The sequence below is a fragment of the Cydia pomonella genome, chromosome 26 (assembly GCF_033807575.1).
Source record: "Cydia pomonella isolate Wapato2018A chromosome 26, ilCydPomo1, whole genome shotgun sequence".
Taxonomy (NCBI): Eukaryota; Metazoa; Arthropoda; class Insecta; order Lepidoptera; family Tortricidae; genus Cydia; species Cydia pomonella.
This window is the reverse complement of record NC_084728.1, coordinates 10,341,606-10,361,794: the sequence shown is the minus strand read 5'-3', so window position 1 is coordinate 10,361,794 and position 20,189 is coordinate 10,341,606. Positions and strand designations below refer to the sequence as shown.

Below are 20,189 nucleotides of genomic sequence, written 5' to 3'. Positions count from 1 at the left end.
TCCGTCTGTCTGCCTGTCACCAGGCTGCACATCATGAACCTACCTGCTATAACAAATACTAAAAACAGAATAAAATACATATTTAAGTGGGGCTCCCACACAACAAACGTCATTTTTTGCCGTTTTTTGCGTAATGGTATGGAACCCTTCGTGCGCGAATCCGGCTCCCAATTGGTCGGTTATTTGAAAACAAACATCGGTACCGTAATAAAAAGCAATATAATTAGAATAATTTTAATGACAGCGCCATCTCTTAAGTATTATAAACACTAGAATTATCGAATTTATTATCGATAACTTACACATCCCTAAACGCAAAAAATTGATTGTTATGTTATATTTACCAGTGTTGACCGAATGTTAATGAGAATTGACCATTAATCATTACAAATTGAAACCGTAACGCGGCTACAGCTTACGGTTCAATTTGTTATGGCACAGATAACTATCGTACAGAAAGGAAACTTCCTACAAAACCGAAGTTTGACAGCGATTCAGGGCCGAATCATTTTGTCCCTTTCTAATGTATGGAACTTTCCCTTTCGGCTATTTTAGGGTTGTCAAAATTCATGTAATTATCTTATCTGTGGTTGTGCACGCAAAGTGACGTCAAGTTGTGCCAACCCTAATAATTGCTCGGAGCAATGCCGAGCCGAACGGAGGCGAGAAAGCCCGAACGCTCTAGTTTCCTACCCCTGGTCAATTCTAATTAACGTTCGGTCAACCAACACTGATATTTACCAGGCGCCAAAGACATAAACTGACATGCTACAGCCCAATACCAACCTTCATGCATTCCGATAAGGTTCAAAATGACGCGCCGCGTACGATAGGCGTGGCGTTCGGAGGGCTAACCAAAAGGACTAGGTATAGGATTATCAATCTTCTCGAACGGGTAATAAGGGTGGTTTTGCCAGAACGACGGCAGCGTGAATCTCGTGTTGGTGTTCAATGTGTTAATCTGTTGTATTTCTTCCTTTTCTAACTTGAAGTCGAAGATGTTGATGTTCTCTTCTAACCGCTTTGATTTTACGGTTTTTGGAATCGGCACTATGTTTCTATCCACCTGAAAATAATTAAAAGTAGTGTTATTGATTCATAGATTTTGTATAAAATTCTATAGAGTCTGTGCGGAAAGAGAAGAGTCGTGGAATGTATGGGGCGCAATACATTCTACGACTCTTCTCTTTCCGAACAGACTCTAACAAGGTACCAAAAAATGTCCCCGAGCTTACAGATTCTAAATTCAAAACTGTTGTTAAACAAACTCATTTCGCGAGCATTCTATAAAATAAGCGATTATATCATGGATGTTTGGCAATGATAACATTCTTTTTTTTTTTAATTCCATATTAATTTAAAACGTATTTTATGCATGTTAGTTATTTGATTTGAAAAGATGTGTCCCGCCGAGTTTCTTGCCGGTCCCATATTGAGATATCCTCCTACAATTTAGGAGGGTTTTAAATTTTCTCGGGTCAGAGGTGTAGGGTTAGAGCCGGCGTAGCTTTATTTGACGTTCATAAGTGCATTGTAATATGCCTATTTGAAAAATAAACTATCTTTATCTTAGGTTGCAATAGGCTATTAGCGGTAAAATTCGTGTAGAGTATTTTTTGCGCTCTAGTCAGACTTCTATATGTATTCCAGTTCGTCGGGCTTATGCTATCACTTACCAGCCACCTTAATACGACCTGAGCCTCCGTCTTCCCAAATTTCTGGGCTAGCTCCTGCAGAACGCTCTCCGTCTCCGGCGCGGGGGCTCCGAAGCGGGCCACGAGCGGCCCGAACGGGCTGTGGCCCATCACGGCCAGGCTTTAATGGTCATTCATTCATTCATATAGCCCATAACGACCAGGCCCCGGGCTTTGGCGTAGGATACTATAGCTAGCTAGTACATTATACTATAAGTACTTACTCGTATAATTCAAATGGGATCCGGGTATGTCTTTAAACTACGTCCAAAAGAGAGGTATGGGCACTGTGAATGACATTTCGCTTTGTGTGGCAGGGCACAGCACAGCGGATGTCATTCTAGATCTAGAGCAGAGCCCAAACGGAGAAGTAACTTCACCTTACAGAAAACCGCAGCCAAATAACACTAGACCCTACTCATAGTGTCGTGTTCCTGCCGGTGAGTAAAGTTGTCAGAGCTCAACGAGGGTGCGGAGTGTTAGGATCGGCAACGCGCATGTGGCTCCTCTGGAGTTGCAGGCGTTCATAGGCTAGGGAGACTACTCACCATCAGGCGGGCCGTATGCTTGTTTGCCACCGACGTAGTATTAAAAAATATATGTTTATGGACTCACCAGCCACCGCAATATGACCTGCGCCTCGGTCTTCCCATATTTCTTGGCCAGCTCCTGCAGAGCGCCCTCCGTCTTCGGCGCGGGGGCCCCGTAGCGCGCCACGAGCGCCCCGAGCGGGCTGTGGCCCATCACCACCAGCCCGCGGCCTTGCGCGTAGGATACTAGTGGGGTTTGGGGGAGCTGCGGGTGGACCTGGGACATACACACATAACATGTATTATGCCATTTAGGTTTATTATGTGTGCCAGGAGTGTCTGAGGTTCTGTGAGATATGGATGATAGGCTTTCCAGCACTTGCATTTGATTATTAATGAATATCTGTTTTTTATTTTATATATGTTTTGGATTTGTATAGTCTAATTATTCGGTGTATTGGCATATGCTGTAATGCCCTGTAAATATTTGAAAAATAAAATAAAATTATATACAGTAGAACTTCGATTATCCGAAACCTCAATTATTCGAACTTGATCCCAGTATTGTTTTTCTTATACGTAAGTAAGTTTGGAGGTAAACGAGCAGGCGAATCTGATGGAGCAATTATCATCCATATGAACCCACCCATGGACACCTGCAATAGTAGAGGGGAGTAGTTCCAAGTGTGTGGCCGGTCTTCAATATGGGAGTACCCTCTTTTCTTGAAGGTTTGAAAGTCGTATCGGTCTGGAAATACCGCGAGCGGCAGTTCCACACAGTTTAGCTGTGCGAGACAGGAAGTTTGGAGAAACGCACAGTTGAGGACTGCCAACAATCTAAGTGAAGATGAAAATGTCGCGTTCATGTTCTCCCCCATCATGTTAACTGTTTGTCATATCATGGTTACCTCAATCTGCAGCACGCTGGGCTTGATACTGCTCTCATTAAGCAGCCTTTCCAGCTGCCTCTGGTTGAAGTTGGAGACACCAATAGACTTCACCAGGCCCAGGCGTTGGGCGTCTTCCATTCCTCGCCAGGTCTCCATGAAGTCCACATCGGAGTAGCTGTAGTCCTCCTGAAATATATACCTTATAATAAGGTCCATCTGAACTATAGTCTGTCAAGGCATTTTCGTCAAAATCAAATTAAAAAAATGGACGCGCGAAGGGTTATCTGTCCATAGAAAATTATAATTTCGCGCCATTTACAAGCTTTTATTTAACTGACTTTTATGTTTGGGTCAAATTTTGGAAGCTAAATTTGCCCCACTTCCTGATTTCCGATTGGGCTGAAAATTTGCATACATATGTAAGTCGGGAGACAACGTAATATTATGGTACCATCAAGCTGATCTGATGATGGAGACAAGAGGTGGGCATAGGAACTCTGTGATGAAAAACCCCAATCACATTGTGTTTGGGGTTTTTAAAATTATTCTCTCGATGAGTAGTAAGTAAGAAAAGTACAGTCAGCCATAAAAGCTTGTACTAAAAATGATTTTTTTGTCAAACAAAATTGATAAGTTTAGGTTCAAAGTCAATAAAGTATAATTTTTAACTAAATCTATAGATTTAGACGTAGACTCCATCTAAATCGGTTCGGCGGTTATTGATTCCCCATACAAACATACACCTTCCTTTCCCTTTTAAGGGAAAACTTTTGGGACAAAAACTATCCTATCTTCTTTCCCGGGACTCAAACTATCTCTATACTAAATTTTATCTAAATCGGTTCAGCGGTTCTTGATTTTCCATACAAATTTCCACCTCCCTTTTCACACCCTTACGAGTAAAGGACGATTTTTGAGATTAAAACTATCCTATGTTCTTTCCCAGGACTCAAACTATTTTTATACAAAATTTTAACTAAATTGGTTAAGCGGTTTAAGCGTGAAGAGGAATTAAAAAAGTTTTTTTTTTCGTATTTTGTTTTTGCTTCGCAATGGTATCAATATGATATCATAAATAAATTCGACATCCTCGATAATTATTTATACGAGAAAGATATAGACAAGATAAAGTTGATAGCCCCATCCCTAAAAAAAACGCTTGGTTCAAAAATCTTGGTGGCTCCAATTATTAAATCCATCATTACCCAATGATGATCATTGGGTCCTAAGAACCAATCCTGCCAAATGAACGCCGTATTTCATGAGCTGCACATTCTATTATTATTGTGTAATCATCATTATTGACTCACATTCAATCCAATGGGCCAGTGCATGAGATAAAGGTCCACATAGTCGAGTCCTGATGCATTGAGGGACTGCTGTATGGCCGCTGCCACCTGCTCCCGTTTGTGCTGAGTGTTCCATAACTGTTCCAAAAAAATAATAATATTAAAACAAACATTAACTTATAGACCTCTCGAACCTTCATAGCTCCAACGTCGTAAAAAATTAAAAACTGAACCGAAAATACATTCCGGTCAAAACTGAAACGGAGACTTGCTTTGCTCGGTCAATTGCAGTCAAAGTAGAAATAAAGTGTGCTACGATATGGTGGTACTTCCACATTCTGTCAGTGTAGCTTGGTCCGAGGAGTTCTCGCATCTTCTACCAATAGGACTTCTATACCGGCCTAAAAAGTACCCTACCCTACGACTCTAAATCGTGTGCTTGCGGGGGAATTTTCGGTAGAATAAATTATTAACATATATTTATTAAATTAATTAACTCACAAGCTAACAGTATAATACATATAAAACTTAAAATCTAAATCTAAAAATAAATACAACTAATCTTAAAATAAATAATTAAAAACTATCCCCCTGCGGCATGGTGCCGTAGATGCTGGCAGCATTTCCTCGTTGTATCGCAATACTTATTCTCTGTGCGAGGAAGCTGCCAGCTCTACGATCACCGGTAGCGTTTTCTATTTTTTTGGCTAAATCCTTAAATAGTGTAGATGCATTCGGACCCCACGGGCCAAGGGTCTCGACGCCAAAAGGTACGAAATCGTATTCGGGGCCGAGACCCCTATATTTGATCTTTTTTAATTTTTCGGCCGCCTCTGCCGCCGCGCCGGGTTTTGCAGTTGTGCCGTGGAGATGAGACGGGGCTAGAGTGTCTACACATGTGGCGTCCCACACCAGCACCCGTCCCATCTTCCACGGAATTAGTGACATTCCGTCCGGTCTCTTACCATCGTCTCTTACAATACCAGCTGGCTCAAGAAGAGCTGGCACGTTCACGCTGGCAAGAGACCGGCGGAGAATATCGTTAAGAATAAATTCATTTCTTTATTCTTACCGCCAACCGCAGCACTGGCCAAGCAACCGGCAACCGCTAAAGACGTCAACTGACGGGCGCAGCTACAGAAAAAGGTGGTTTATTTATTTAATATTTATTGCAGATAAGAAAACACACTGTAGGCATTCTCTACCAGTGACGTGCCGCACACGGTAGGCGTGACGCCCAATGATTTATGATCTTATAGCTAAAGCGAATGGTAGAGAATGCTTAATGGCATTCAGTTCGCCTTTTGTACAGTGATAAGATAACCTTTGAGTCATTTTACCTTATGCGAAAAAAACCAACTGAGCCCCTTCTCAAATTTGAGAATTTTAGGTAGATTATCTCCATCGCGCTGACGGAGGCTTAGGCAAAACATCCTGCGTAAAAATCTCAGAAATCGTAGTTCTGTTCGCGCAATTTTTTCCTCAAAAACTTAACCAATCGTAACGAAATTTTGGAAACGGAATGAGAAAGAAATTATCTGTGTCTGGCCGTTTTGATTTTTGCGTTTATTGTTCCCGATTTTGTATGCTAGGCGACTGTTAACGGCGCATTTATTTGGCCGTTCTTAGCGTTTTTAGGGTTCCGTAGCCAAATGGCAAAAAACGGAACCCTTATAGATTCGTCATGTCCGTCTGTCTGTCCGATTATTATTATTTTTTTTTATTTTTTTTTTATTTATAAAAGAGAAGTTACATCGGCTATGATCGCTTATGTCACAGCCACTTTTTTTTAAGTAGGTTCTTTTAATCTTTTGACCTCCAAAGACGTCATATGACGTGCGCGGCTACAGCCAATATCAACCTTCATTCGTACCGACAAGGTTCACGATTACGCGCCGCGTACCTACGATAGGCGTGGCGTTCAAAAGGTTAAAACAAGAATATCAAAAAAATCTAAACGTCCAAATTTACTGTATAATTATTGCTGCAATACAGAATATTTACTTACTTACTGCTTACTAGCAATATTAAACTTATTTTTTTTTTAATCCAGAGAGGAAAATGTCCAGAATGAAACATTACCACTAATGTTTCGTCTTAACTGTCATATTAGTATTATCTAAGATATAAACAGAGTTTACCTTAGTGGTGACGAATATATCGCTCCTTCTCACTCCCTCTTTGAGCTTGGCTGCTATCCCCTCCCCCACCTCGCCCTCCGTGCCATACACGAACGCCGTGTCAAAATGGCGGTACCCCACGTCGATGGAACGGGAAATCACGTCGCGGAGCTGGTGGTTGTCAGAGCGGATTATGCCGTGCTGTGGAGCAAGTTGATGTAATTAAGTAAGGAGATGTCTTCCACGCGTTGTCCCGGCATTATGCCACGGCTCATGGCAGCCTGTGGTCCGCTTGACAATTAATCCCAAGATTTGGCGTAGGCACTAGGTTTTACGAAAGTTTTTACAATCTTACCTTACCCAGAGGCGAAACTAGGCCTTATTGTGATTAGTCCGGTTTCCTCGCGATGTTTTCCTTCACCGAAAAGCGACTAGTAAATATCAAATGATATTTCGTAATACATAAGTTCCGAATAACTCATTGGTACGAGCCGGAGTTTGAATCCGCGACCTCCGGATTGCAAGTCGCACGTTCTTACCGCCAGGCCACCAGCGAAAGAAGAAGTAAAATTGTTTAACTGGGACAGCATATTGGCATTACAAATATACCCTAGAGAGAGACACACACACACACAAACACACACACACACACACACACACACGTATATACATTATATATATATTGTTAAAACTTAAAGCCGCAATACGGACATCTTTTCTCAATCATTGCACCGCTATTTCTAGCTATCTGTTACCTATACACAAAAATAACGGTTCCTACCTATTTATTAGTATTGACATAGACATAGAAAAGTTTTATTTAACATCACAAATATCGCATTGGTACATTTGAACATAAAATCTTAAAACTACTACCTAAAACAATTTAATACTAAGATGCGTTGACTGACATATAAACAGCGTGATGTTAAAAAGGGGCTCGACTCAGCATAAAGTTGCAGTAAATGTACTGCAACGCTGGTTTTCAGTCGGTCCCTAGTAATAAAAACAAAACATAAGAAAACAAAAACATTAGGAAAAGGAAGAGAAGAAAAAGTTAGATGGGTGTGTATGTGTATGTGTATGTGTATTGCGATACAACGAGGAATTGCCGCCAGCATCCTTGGTACAATGCCCCAAGGGCCTATTTTAGATTATTTATTATTTACAGTAATCCTCTGTATATGTATATCCATTATGTATATTGTTATTGTAAATAAAGGTTTTATTATTATTAGTTATCTAACCCAATATACATATATCCACTTCGCACAAAAATGGCAAATGGTTAGGCAAATTCGACCAATAGAACAATTTGAAAAAAAGGCGTGTAACAATGTTGTATGTGGCGTTGAGTGGCGTCAGTGGAGTACGTACCTCGTTGAGATAGGTGCCGAGCGCTAACGCCGGTATTTCCCGGCCATCGTTCGCTTCACCCAGAACTTCAGAACCAATTCTACGTATCTGACGCCTCTATGTACGTGGCGTAAATGGCGTCAGTGGCGTACGTACCTCGTTGAAGCCGAGATAGGTGCCTAGCGCCAACGCCGGCATTTCCCGGCCATGGTTTGCTCCACTCATGGTTCTACTGGTAGCAGACAATTATCTATATACGTGGCGCCTGGCGCCATATGCGTGGCGTAAGATGCGTCCGTGATGTACGTACCTCGTTGCCAATAAGATAGGTGTCGAGCGCCAGCATTTCCCAGCCATCGTTCGTTTCACTCATGGTTCTACTGATTACTGACAATGGCGCCTGGCGCCATATGCGTGGCGTAAGAGGCGTTCGTGATGTACGTACCACATTGGAGCCGAGATAGGGGCCGAGCGCCAACGCCGGCATTTCCCGGCCATGGTTTGCTCCACTCATGGTTCTACTGGTAGCAGACAATAATCTATAAACGTGGCGCCAGGGGAGGCGTCCGTGATGTACGTACCTCGTTGAAGCCAAGATAGGTGTCGAGCGCCAGCATTTCCCAGCCATCGTTCATTTCACTCATGGTTCTACTGATAGCTGACAATGGCGCCTGGCGCCATATGCGTGGCGTAAGAGGCGTTCGTGATGTACGTACCTCGTTGAAGCCAAGATAGGTGCCGAGCGCCAGCGCCGGCATTTCCCGGCCATCGTTCAGCTTCACTTTAGGCAACTCCACGCTGGTAGCTAACTGATCAGAGGTAGCAGACTGAAAAATCAGATTAACCTGCCTATCGTGGTTGTAAAAAGGTAGACAAGTAGAAATAATAGATTGTGTTACAAAGGAGCCAAATGACATATTTACGGCCAGAGCGTACCAAGGCTCGGAACCGGTTTTTCCTTCATACAAAAAATACCGGTATTATTACGTTCTTTTTCGTTCTTTGATTTATTATTTCATTTTTAATGGGACTATCTAATAATGCGAAGTTGTAACCTAAATACATGATCCAGTCCTACGTGAAGAGAATAAAATAATTAAAAATATTGGGCTATTTCAGGATTTAAAAATAAACCGGTTCCGAGCCCTGGAGCGTACATTGAAACCTGAACGAATCGATGGATTCTATAATAGAATCCCGAAAGTCGCGAGAGATTGTAAAATTGAATCCTGAGCGTAGTGAGGAATTCAACGTTAACGCTTAACGCCCAAGAGGGAAATAATGTTGCTATCATGTGACACATATACTGCTTTCACATCACCTATGAGGAAATTGTTATGTTTCAAAATGTTATTTTAGCTAAAATAATAGTAAGGAAATAAAGATAAAAATAGTGCCCAACAGAAAAGTGACACTTTGAATACTCCTAGCACGGAAAAAAGCTCTTTTCCGAATAGGTAATGTGAAAATACATGTAATGTAATGGCGTACTTACAGCTCACCTCAACAACAAGGTGAAACAAGTGTTTGTGACACGATACGACCGAACATATGCAAGACATGTAGATGCAATAAAGCATTCGTGGAACTGGGCAATAGGGTTGTTTCCATCTACAAATCTTAGGGCAGAATTGTATCCCAAAAAATTCTTTTGGATTATAAGAACATGTTAAACTACTTTTAGGGGACCTGTAATGACCATATTTTACGGTACAAGTAAACGTCATAATTCATAGAAGTTTGACGTTTCAAATAACACTTGCACCGTCCGGGCTATCAAAATCGCTGCCAACTTAGCATAGTGTGACTTTTTTTAAATTAAAAAACTGATTGGCGATTGGATCTAGTCACACCTGATGGAAAGTGAAGACAGGGCCTAAGATGGAGCTCACCGGTTCAGTAGTAGCCTAGTCACTCTTGCTTTAAGAGGCTGTCAATACCTAAAGCGCGCACACTGTCTATTTCTATCGGAGTAAATGAGATAGCACTGTCGCATGTTACTGGGCCTGGGCAAGGGAATAATAAGAAAAATATTTAAATAAAAAAAAGTGGATTATTAGTGTAATATTTTACTCAACCACGGTTTAGATATAAATGTTTTGAAATTGTGATTTTAATTGCAGACCCATAAGTCAAAACAATAAAGACATAAAACCGTTTAATTGTGATTTTAAGACCAATCTTTGCAATTATTCTATCGAGCCGATTTCGTTCAATCATGTATCGAGTACAACCACGGTCTTTGAAATATAATTAATATGAACATATATTTTTCTTACTTGTCTAAAACAAATAGTCTTTCTTAAAAAACTGTTTAAGTAACATCAATTTCAAGGACATTGGGTGTTGACAGCCTCTTAAAGAGACCGAGGTCATATTTATCAGGGACTCTAAACTAGAAAACCGTTTTACCTTATTTTTTCCGCCACATCCACGTAAGCATTGTAAGCACTGCACATGATTACAATTTAAACTATTCGGAATTTTAAATATTTTCAAATACCTGTAGTAATTAAGGATCACTTTATTAAACTGCATTTAATTTCCGAAACAGCACAGTTCTCAGAACGAACGTCAACACTAACTGATTATTATTGAATATTATTGTTTATACCTAAATAAAGTTTAAAACTTTCAATTTAATCAGTTAAACTCAGATTTAGCCGATTTAGGTCACTAAATATAAACAAACGTAGAATGCTAATAACAACTGTCATAAAGATACCCGCACCCAACATGATAATTAAGTAAGTAAGTAGGTAATTATATTTACAGTACATATGGTGCTACTTTATAGCACTAGTGCGAAAATTAGCATATTACGTTACTGTGTCGAACATTTAAACGGCCATATGTACTGTAAAACGTTGTACGATACATGTGCGAATAGGTAATTCGCAACTCGTGTCGATTTAAAACACTCCCTTCGGTCGTGTTTTAATTTATCGCCACTCGTTTCGAATTTCCTATTTCTCGCACTTGTATCGTAATGTACTATTATTGTACAGTCGAAGAATACTTTATATTTATTGTACAGTCATAGTGTTGTGTTCCTGCCAGTGAGTAAGGTTGCCAGAGCTCAACGAGGGTGCGGAGTGTTAGGGTCGGCAACGCGCAAGTAACTCCTCTGGAGTTGCTGGCGTCCATAGGCTACGGAGACTGCTTACTATCAGGCGAGCCGTATGGTTGTTTGCCACCGGAGTAGTATAAAAAAAAGTAAAATAATTAAATTGAGTACCATTTTGTACCTTGTCGCAGTGACAATCTTTACGAATGTCGCTAGGGATCTCATTTGTGGTCACTACGACATAATGTGGCAATGCGGCAATGGCATCTATGTATATAGGTACTCATAAATACATATTATTTACTTATATACATACATATTACATATATATTATGTGACATGTTGTGACAAGGGGGAGGGGGAGTCACAAACTTTGTGACGTCACTTTAACTTCATCAGTATTTATTTAAAAAAAAATTATTCGCTGTACAATTAAATAACGAGTTTTTGGAACGATAATCGTTTTATGTGATAAATTTTCTTTCCTAATCGGTTTTGTATTATAATTACTAACATTTCTTTTGCCAAAAATATTTAGATAAAATATTAATAGATTAATAGTACCTAATTAGATTGGCAGATTTTGTTGAAAAAACTTGCCAAAAATGTGACGTCACACCTGGGGGGTATGGGTTTGCTAAATGTGACCAAGTGTGACAAGGAGGAGGGGGGGAGGAGGGGTCAAGAAACCTAGAATTTCGTGTGATGTAATTAATGGATTACCCCTAAATTATATACATCATATAAATACACTTACATATATAAATATAACACTAACAGACCGTGAGCCAAGAACAGATTTCCATGACATTTCGCCTCCCGGGTAATAATTCGTATAGTGGTTTAGATAGTGAAAAAAAAAAAACAATCGTCAGCCGGTTGTATCGCGGTGGAAAGACCGTCAGCCGGTCACATGAACATGTAGGTAATTAGTTATTTGTGTTACAAGGGAGCAAAGTTGTTTAACCGCTCGTGCTAATATTGATACCAAAGTAAGCGAAAGATTCCAAAATATAACCATGAGCGTAGCGAGTGATTTGAGAAGTGGAATCTCGAGCGTTGCGAGGGTTTCAAAGCACGACGGTTAACTTTGCCTCCGAGTGAAACACAAAATTTTTCATCACACCAATGCGAGGAAAATACTAACTGTAACACATTACGAATCTTATTTAAATGAACGGTAGTAAATATTTATCATTCATAACATAAGCATAACTTACAAGTCTAATATGCTGCTAGCCAACATGAGAACTTAAAATTTGCATCAACTATTTTTGTCACTCTTGTGGTTAAAATGCAACTTTCTAATGAGTTTTTGAAGAATAAAGAGTACTTTTACGACCATGGGCCCGTTTCTCAAAAGCTTGTATCTTGTAATACAAGCGGATGTCACTTTTTGACAGCTTTTGTTAGAAAGGGACTTTCACTTGTATTACAAGCTACAAAATCATTATAACGTGACTGCGATTTATGGGTACCAACCTAACAAAATCAAAACTAATGCAGTTTCAAACTAAGTGCATTGCTGCCAACTTACAAAATGTTCATTTGGTTGCATAGTAGAAACAATTGCTTCATACGTCAGAAACACGCATGTGATACCCGTAATATAGCAACACCCATAGACTACGAAGACCGCTTAGCGTTGCTTGTTAGTCTCCATAGGCTACTGTGGCCAAAGTCGAGAAAAAAACTGTCCAAAAATTTAATTTAGCAAAGAGCAAGTACCAGGGCCTCATGAGTTACGAGGAGGTGTCGCCGACGGGCGCGTAACAAGGTATATTCGCGTATCTTAGCTATATTATAAATATATATTATAGATATATTTAAAATTTGCATTAACTATTTTTGTCACTCTTGTGGTTAAAATGCAACTTTCTAATGAGTTTTTGAAGAATAAAGAGTACTTTTACGACCATGGGCCCGTTTCTCAAAAGCTTGTATCTTGTAATACAAGCGGATGTCACTTTTTGACAGCTTTTGTTAGAAAGGGACTTTCACTTGTATTACAAGCTACAAGCTTTTGAGAAACGGCCCCCTGGTGTAGGATGAACATTGGTAATTACAGTCGGTAGTGGACTCACCCGCCACGCGAGGAGCAAGATGGCGGCGCGCAGCATGGCGACAAGTGGGGGGGCTGGCTGCGCGGGAGTTCGTTTTGTTCCCGATTCGGGGATCCGCGGGCAGCGGTCAAATTCACCTCGGGCAGTAAAGCAAGAAATATCTCAGATCACTTGTTATTCTATGTATAATGTATTATTATTGATGCAATAATACAGGGTGGCCAAATAAGAAGTATACATTTTGTTTTTAAATTTTAACTGTATTAAGTTCAAAAATTATTAGGTATTGTTTTAAAAAAAAATTCTTCAGGGTTGGCAAATTCATGCGAAACATAATGTCTGACATATGTCCACCTCTAACAGCAGGCAAATGTAAGCCCTTATCATCCCAATGTTCAGCATTTATTCGCACATTTTTGGCATTATCTTAGTACATTTGTGTCGAATACTCGGTTTTAACTGTTTAAATTTCATCAGCTCGTTAGCATAGACACGTAATTTTAGATAGCCCCACAGAAATAAGTCAAGAGCTACAAAATTTGGAGAATTTGGGTGCCAATCACTGTCACTTTTTTTCAAAATTAATCTAGCAAACAACGTGTTTTAAACAACGGAAACATTTGAGATAAAATTGCTTGCTGCTAGTGGTATACATTTGGCAGAAATTATCTTCCGTATACAATTGCCAACCCTGAATAATATATTTATGAAAAAATATTTAGTAAAATTTCCACTTAATGTAATTAAAATTTAAAAACAAAGTGTATCATTCTTATTTGTCCACCCTGTAGTATATATATATATTTTTATGTGTTTAAAATTTTAGGCCCCGCAAAGTTCACGGGCGGCTGGATCCGTGAGGTCTGTGGGATGTTTTATATCTCTAATGAATTATGTGACACACTAATAATAGTATTTTATACAATTGTGATATAATAAAGAGCTTTTCAGTCGAGTCGCGTGTTTAGGCAACGAAGCTTGCTGAGTTGACTAAGTGAGTCTACCGAAGACAAAGACTAACGCCGGAAAACGTGCACCTATATGACATGTCATTACAGAGACCCTAAAGGACGATGCGGATATTGAAAGGGAACGCAGGGCACTGGCAGTAAGAGCTAATATGTTTGCGTGTTGTACAGTGGAGGTCAAGAAAACATTATTTATGTCGTATTGCCAATCATTCTACACGTGCAGCCTGTGGATCAATTATACGAAGCGCGCTTACAGTGCTCTGCGTGTCCAGTTCAATAACGGCTTCAGGATGCTGTTGGGGCTACCACGCTTTTGCAGTGCCTCAGGCATGTTTGCGCAAGCACGAATGGACGATTTTCATGCAATTATGAGAAAAAGAATCGCCTCTCAAATGCATCGCTTGCGGGGTAGCACCAACAGCTTGCTGGTAGATATAGCGGAGAGATGGGACTGTCCATTTTTTTGTCACTGGGCGTCAGCTCATCGTCCTGTGTACCAAGACCCCAAATGAAGCCGTGAGACATAGGTTAAGATGTACTAACACTAGTATTGTAAGTCTGTATATAACTAACAATCTATGGGCAAATTGACCTGAAATAAATAAAGAAATAAATTATATACAGAATGTGCGACCACTACAATAAGTCTCTTCTCGAGATCGATCTATTCACAAAATCCCGCGCCCAGTTCAAGTCAGCAGTCACAAATTTATATAGAAATAAGATCATATATACCTAGGTAACTTTTTCCTTCCTATTTAGTTACATATATACAAAGTCTAAGTAATTAGTTTATGTGCATACGTATATACACTAAGTCTCTCTAAACACTTGTAATGTTGTAAACCGCATGTTAGTCTTAAGTATTAAGTGGTATTAGGTATATGTTCTTCGTGAGATACGTATATTATGGAAGCATCTGTATGTAAGGACATTTATGCTATTTAAGAGCCCTTAATCCTTGGAGCGTTCTCCGATTTCACGAAATAACGCTCGATAGATGGCGTTGGCGCTCGGTACGCGAGCGCCGGCAACGCGACGCGCGTTTCAATGCAAACTAGAATAATCTTGATAGTTTTCAATATAATTTCAAGCAACATTAATTTTAGTGTCATATGATATCATATGGGCACTCTTTATTTTATTGTATATGCACAGTAGTTTTTTTTTTTATGTACACTACTACTAAGTGTACAGACTACAGAGTGTACTATAACCCTTGCTCTTTATTCTGTCTCTTTCACACCAATGGAAAATGAAGAAGTTACTAAATGACTGCAGGTATAAATAAAGTATATTAGTGCGATAGAGAGACAGATAGTGTTTCGTTGTCGTATCGTAAACGATTGGCATGTTGGCCACACACTTGCTTAGTGCCTAGCCAAAATACCAATCGTTTGCGTATATTAGTGCGATAGAGAGAGAGTAGTGTTTCGTTGTCGTATCGTAAACGATTGGCATGTTGGCTACGCACCCATGATACCTAGCCAAGAAGCCAATCGATTGCGCATATTAGTGCGATAGAGAGACAGATAGTGTTTCCTTGTCGTATCGTAAACGTTTGGCATGTTGGCTACGCACCCATGCTGCCCAGCCAAGATGCCAATCGTTTGTGCATATTAGTACGAGAGAGAGACAGATAGTGTTTCGTTGTCGTATCGATTGGCATGGTGGCTACGCACCCATGCTGCGTAGTCAAGATGCCAATCGTTTGCGCACATTAGTGCTATAGAGTTTCAGTGTTATTTGAAATCACGTTAGGGTTTGTATTATTATTTTTGACCCGAATGAAGTCCATCCAGGTTCTTATGATGGAGTCAGGAGTTGGTCACCAGAACTCCTAATCTACTCATTATAATTCCATCGTGCTTGGGCTCAAAAGATTTGCCCTGACGAACACCATCGATCTAGATGAGGTCCAGGGTCTCATGACGGAGTCAGGAGTTGGTCACCAGAACTCCCCAGAACTCCTAATCTACTCATCATAACTCCATCGAGTTTGGGCTCAATAGATTTACCCTGATGAGCACCATAAATCTAGATGAAGTCCAGGGTCTCATGATGGAGTCAGGAGTAGGTCACTAGAACTCCTAATCTACTCATTATAATTCCATCGTATTCGAGCTCAATAGATTTGCCCTGACGAGTACCATCGATCTAAATGAAGTCCAGGGTATCATGATGGAGTCAGGAGTTGGTCACCAGAACTCCTAATCTACTTATTATAATTCCATCGTGTTTGGGCTCAAAAGATTTGCCCTGACGAGTACCATCGATCTAGATGAAGTCCAGGGTCTCATGATGGAGTCAGGAGTTGGTCACCATAATTCCTAATCTACTCATCATAACTCCATCGTGTTTGGGCTCAATAGATTTGCCCTCACGAGCACCATCAATCTAGATGATGTTCAGGGTCTCATGATGGAGTCAGGAGTTGGTCACTAGAACTCCTAATCTACTCATTATAATTCCATCGTGTTTGGGCTCAAAAGATTTGCCCTGACGAGTACCATCGATCTAGATGAAGTCCAGGGTCTCATGATGGAGTCAGGAGTTGGTCACCAGAACTCCTAATCTACTCATTATAATTCCATCGTGTTTGGGCTCAAAAGATTTGCCCTGACGAGTACCATCGATCTAGATGAAGTCCAGGGTCTCATGATGGAGTCAGGAGTTGGTCACCATAATTCCTAATCTACTCATCATAACTCCATCGTATTTGGGCTCAATAGATTTGCCCTCACGAGCACCATCAATCTAGATGATGTTCAGGGTCTCATGATGGAGTCAGGAGTTGGTCACTAGAACTCCTAATCTACTCATTATAATTCCATCGTGTTTGGGCTCAAAAGATTTGCCCTGACGAGTACCATCGATCTAGATGAAGTCCAGGGTCTCATGATGGAGTCAGGAGTTGGTCACCAGAACTCGTAATCTATTTATCATAACTCCATCGTGTTTGGGCTCAATAGATTTACTCCGACAAGCACCATCAAATTACCATTATGATGAATAGATTAGGAGTTCTGGTGACCAATTACTGAGTCCATCATGAGACCCTCGACTTAATCTAGATCGATGGTACTCGTCAGGGCAAATCTTTTGAGCCAAAACACGATGGAGTTATGATGAATAGACTAGGAGTTCTGGTGATCAACTCCTGAGTCCATCATGAGACCCTGGACCTGATCTAGATTGATGGTGCTCGTCAGGGCAACTCTATTGAGCCCATACACGATGGAGTTATGATGAGTAGATTAGGAGTTCTGGTGACCAACTCCTGATTCCATCATGAGACCCTGGACCTCATCTAGATCGATGGTGCTCGTCAGGGCAAATCTTTTGAGCCCAAACACGTTGGAATTATAATGAGTAGATTAGGAGTTCTAGTGACCAACTCCTGACTCCATCATGAGACCCTGGACTTTATCTAGATTGATGATGCTCGTCAGGGTAAATCTATTAAGCCCAAACACGATGAGGTTATGATGAGTAGTTTAGGAGTTCTGGTGACCAACTCCTGACTCCATCATGAGACCCTGGACCTCATCTAGATCGATGGTGTTCATCAGGGCAAATCTATTGAGCCCAAACACGATGGAGTTATGATGAGTAGATTAGGAGTTCTGGTGACCAACTCCTGACTCCATCATGAGACCCTGGACCTCATCTAGATCGATGGTGCTCATCAGGGCAAATCTTTTGAGCCCAGACACGTTGGAATTATAATGAGTAGATTAGGAGTTCTAGTGACCAACTCCTGACTCCATCATGAGACCCTGGACTTTATCTAGATTGATGATGCTCGTCAGGGCAAATCTATTGAGCCCGAACACGACGAGGTTATGATGAGTAGATTAGGAGTTCTGGTGACCAACTCCTGACTCCATCATGAGACCCTGGGCCTCATCTAGATCGATGGTGTTCATCAGGGCAAATCTATTGAGCCCAAACACGATGGAGTTATGATGAGTAGATTAGGAGTTCTGGTAACCAGCTCCTGACTCCATCATGAGACCCTGGACCTCATCTAGATTGATGGTGCTCGTCAGGGCAACTCTATTGAACCCAAACACGATGGAGTTATGATGAGTAGATTAGGAGTTCTGGTGACCAGCTCCTGACTCCATCATGAGACCCTGGACCTCATCTAGATTGAAGGTGCTCATCAGGGCAACTCTGTTGAGCCCAAACACGATGGAATTATAATGAGTAGATTAGGAGTTCTAGTGACCAACTCCTGACTCCATCATGAGACCCTGGACCTCATCTAGATCGATGGTGTTCGTCAGGGCAAATCTTTTGAGCCCAAACACGATGGGATTATAATTAGTAGATTAGGAGTTCTAGTGACCAACTCCTGACTCCATCATGAGAACTTGCAGGACTTCATCCGGGTCAAAAATGATAATGCAAACCCTAACGTAATTTCAAGTGAAAATGCGTTTTTCAGAAAATCGCAGCCAAATAACACTAGACCTTACTCATAGTGTTGTGTTCCTGCCGGTGAGTAAGGTTGCCAGAGCTCAACGAGGGGTGGGAGGGGGTTAGGGTCGGCAACGCGCATGTAACTCCTCTGGAGTTGCAGGCGTACATATGCGGGCCGTATGCTTGTTTGCCACCGACTTAGTATTAAAAAAAAAGTAACACTGAAAATCCATCAATAAGCGAGTCTGTTAGGCATACTGTAAAAAATGAACTTTTATTAAGATTTTCTAATCGCAGTATATAGCACTTCTCGGAACTCCGTAGCTGATTACGATCGCAACGAATGCCTGACAATCGAGCACAGGTCCGTCCTCTAAGCGCGCTCCGCGCGGACTGAGAGCGGGGCGTCGCTGCTGCGTGATTTATACGTGTTTTAAAAAAATATAAATTTACGGCAATGTAGGTCCCATAGTTACGATTTTTTTTTTATAGGTTAACATAAAGTTACAGTTTGCTATAATATTATTTTTAAAGCAAAATATGCGTACAATTTGCGGAAATAAAATATAATAAAACCCTGTTTTCGCCAAAAAAATGAAGAAAACTCGGAAGGTATTTTATCAGTTTTTTCAAATGAATCTTCGATTGTTAATCATTCCAGCCCCTCGTACGAGATATGTTGAATCAAATTGTAGTCATTCATGTACCAAATGATTCTTGTTTATAGCAAAATTGAGAACCGAAACGCCACATCTCACTGCAAAATTTGGAAAAGACTCCCAAAAAACCTCATTAAAAAAGAGGTTTAAAAGAGAAAATGAAAATTTGAACTGTTGGAGCCCCTAGTTTAGGAAACGATTATTTAAGTACGTTATCAGTTTTTGAATAAATACTAATAGTTACGTCGTAATCTTGAATGAAAAAGGAAGCATTTTACAAAATACGCTCGTCTGTAGGAATAAGGACTCTTAAACAGGATTATAGTTAGTACACATTTGGAGTTAAGTATGTTATTTTTATCTTAAAGTCAAGGTTAACGCCTTTGATGCGACATTGGGAGGAAATACGCTGTGCGTAGTAGGTAAGTACGTACCTATCTATATACCTAACCTACCTAATAAATAAATAAATAATAAACATTATAGGATAATTTAACACTTATATAACACACACTAATATATTCGTATTTTTAATTTACTCTAATTAATATTTTAATTAAAATATGAGTCGTTGAAGATGACTGACGAACTAAGTACGAGTATATCCTAGTGATGATGTTCTACAATAGAGGGTCTGAAGCTGCGGGCCAGTTCCTTTTTCTTTCAACGTGGCTGGACACGCTACCGCGGGTCTAGATGGCAAGTTTTGTACTATATTGCTAAAAGTCAGTATTAAGGATCATAATAGATGATTTTACTTTATGCACTATAAAATATTTATGCACTATATAAAAACAACACTCCAGGGAGTGACGAAAGTGCGACTTTCCTCACTCCTGCATTTTTTTAACCTTTAATATGTTCTCACTACTGAAGTGAACAGTTGTATGTGTCACACGAGAGCAAAGTTATTTTACATCTCGTGTTTTTGAGGGTGTAAGTCCAACAGGGTTGTTGACTGTATATATTACTGTGTAACTTTCCTCTCTTGTAGCACAAATAACTATTACAGGATTTGTCTATACCATCCCATTACTGGTGCCAGTCCTATCATAGGGGTGTTTCTGTTTACTATATTGACGATCCTTTGTGGTGTTTGACGATCCTTTTGTGAAATTCTTA

At 40.3% G+C, this 20,189-nt stretch overlaps 1 protein-coding gene across 2 annotated transcripts; it reads right to left on the bottom strand.

Annotated features, from left to right (window-relative positions):
• Nucleotides 1-200: 200 nt before the first annotated feature.
• LOC133532119 (aldo-keto reductase AKR2E4-like) lies at nucleotides 201-13,434 on the bottom strand. Of its 2 annotated transcripts, none has more exons than XM_061870646.1 (7): nucleotides 13,031-13,434; nucleotides 8,596-8,688; nucleotides 6,545-6,724; nucleotides 4,425-4,541; nucleotides 3,133-3,300; nucleotides 2,310-2,501; nucleotides 201-1,066 (listed from the first exon to the last, which is right to left on the bottom strand). In XM_061870646.1, the coding sequence occupies exons 1-7, from the start codon at nucleotides 13,064-13,066 to the stop codon at nucleotides 851-853; spliced, it is 1,002 nt and encodes a 333-aa protein (XP_061726630.1). In that variant the 5' UTR covers nucleotides 13,067-13,434; the 3' UTR covers nucleotides 201-850. The 2 variants fall into 2 exon arrangements, with proteins under 2 accessions (XP_061726630.1, XP_061726629.1); XM_061870645.1 differs by lacking the exon at nucleotides 13,031-13,434 and adding an exon at nucleotides 10,292-10,433.
• Between the last annotated feature and the right edge of the window lie 6,755 nt (nucleotides 13,435-20,189).

Coding starts and splice junctions, on each gene's coding strand:
- LOC133532119 (XM_061870645.1), bottom strand. CDS start 10,417: ATGCAGTTTAATAAAGTGATCCTTAATTACTACAGGTATTTGAAAATA. Junction 8,689..10,291: donor GATGTGGCGGAAAAAATAAG/GTAAAACGGTTT, acceptor ACCTCTGATCAG/TTAGCTACCAGCGTGGAGTT. Junction 4,542..6,544: donor ATATATTCGTCACCACTAAG/GTAAACTCTGTT, acceptor TTTTTGGAACAG/TTATGGAACACTCAGCACAA.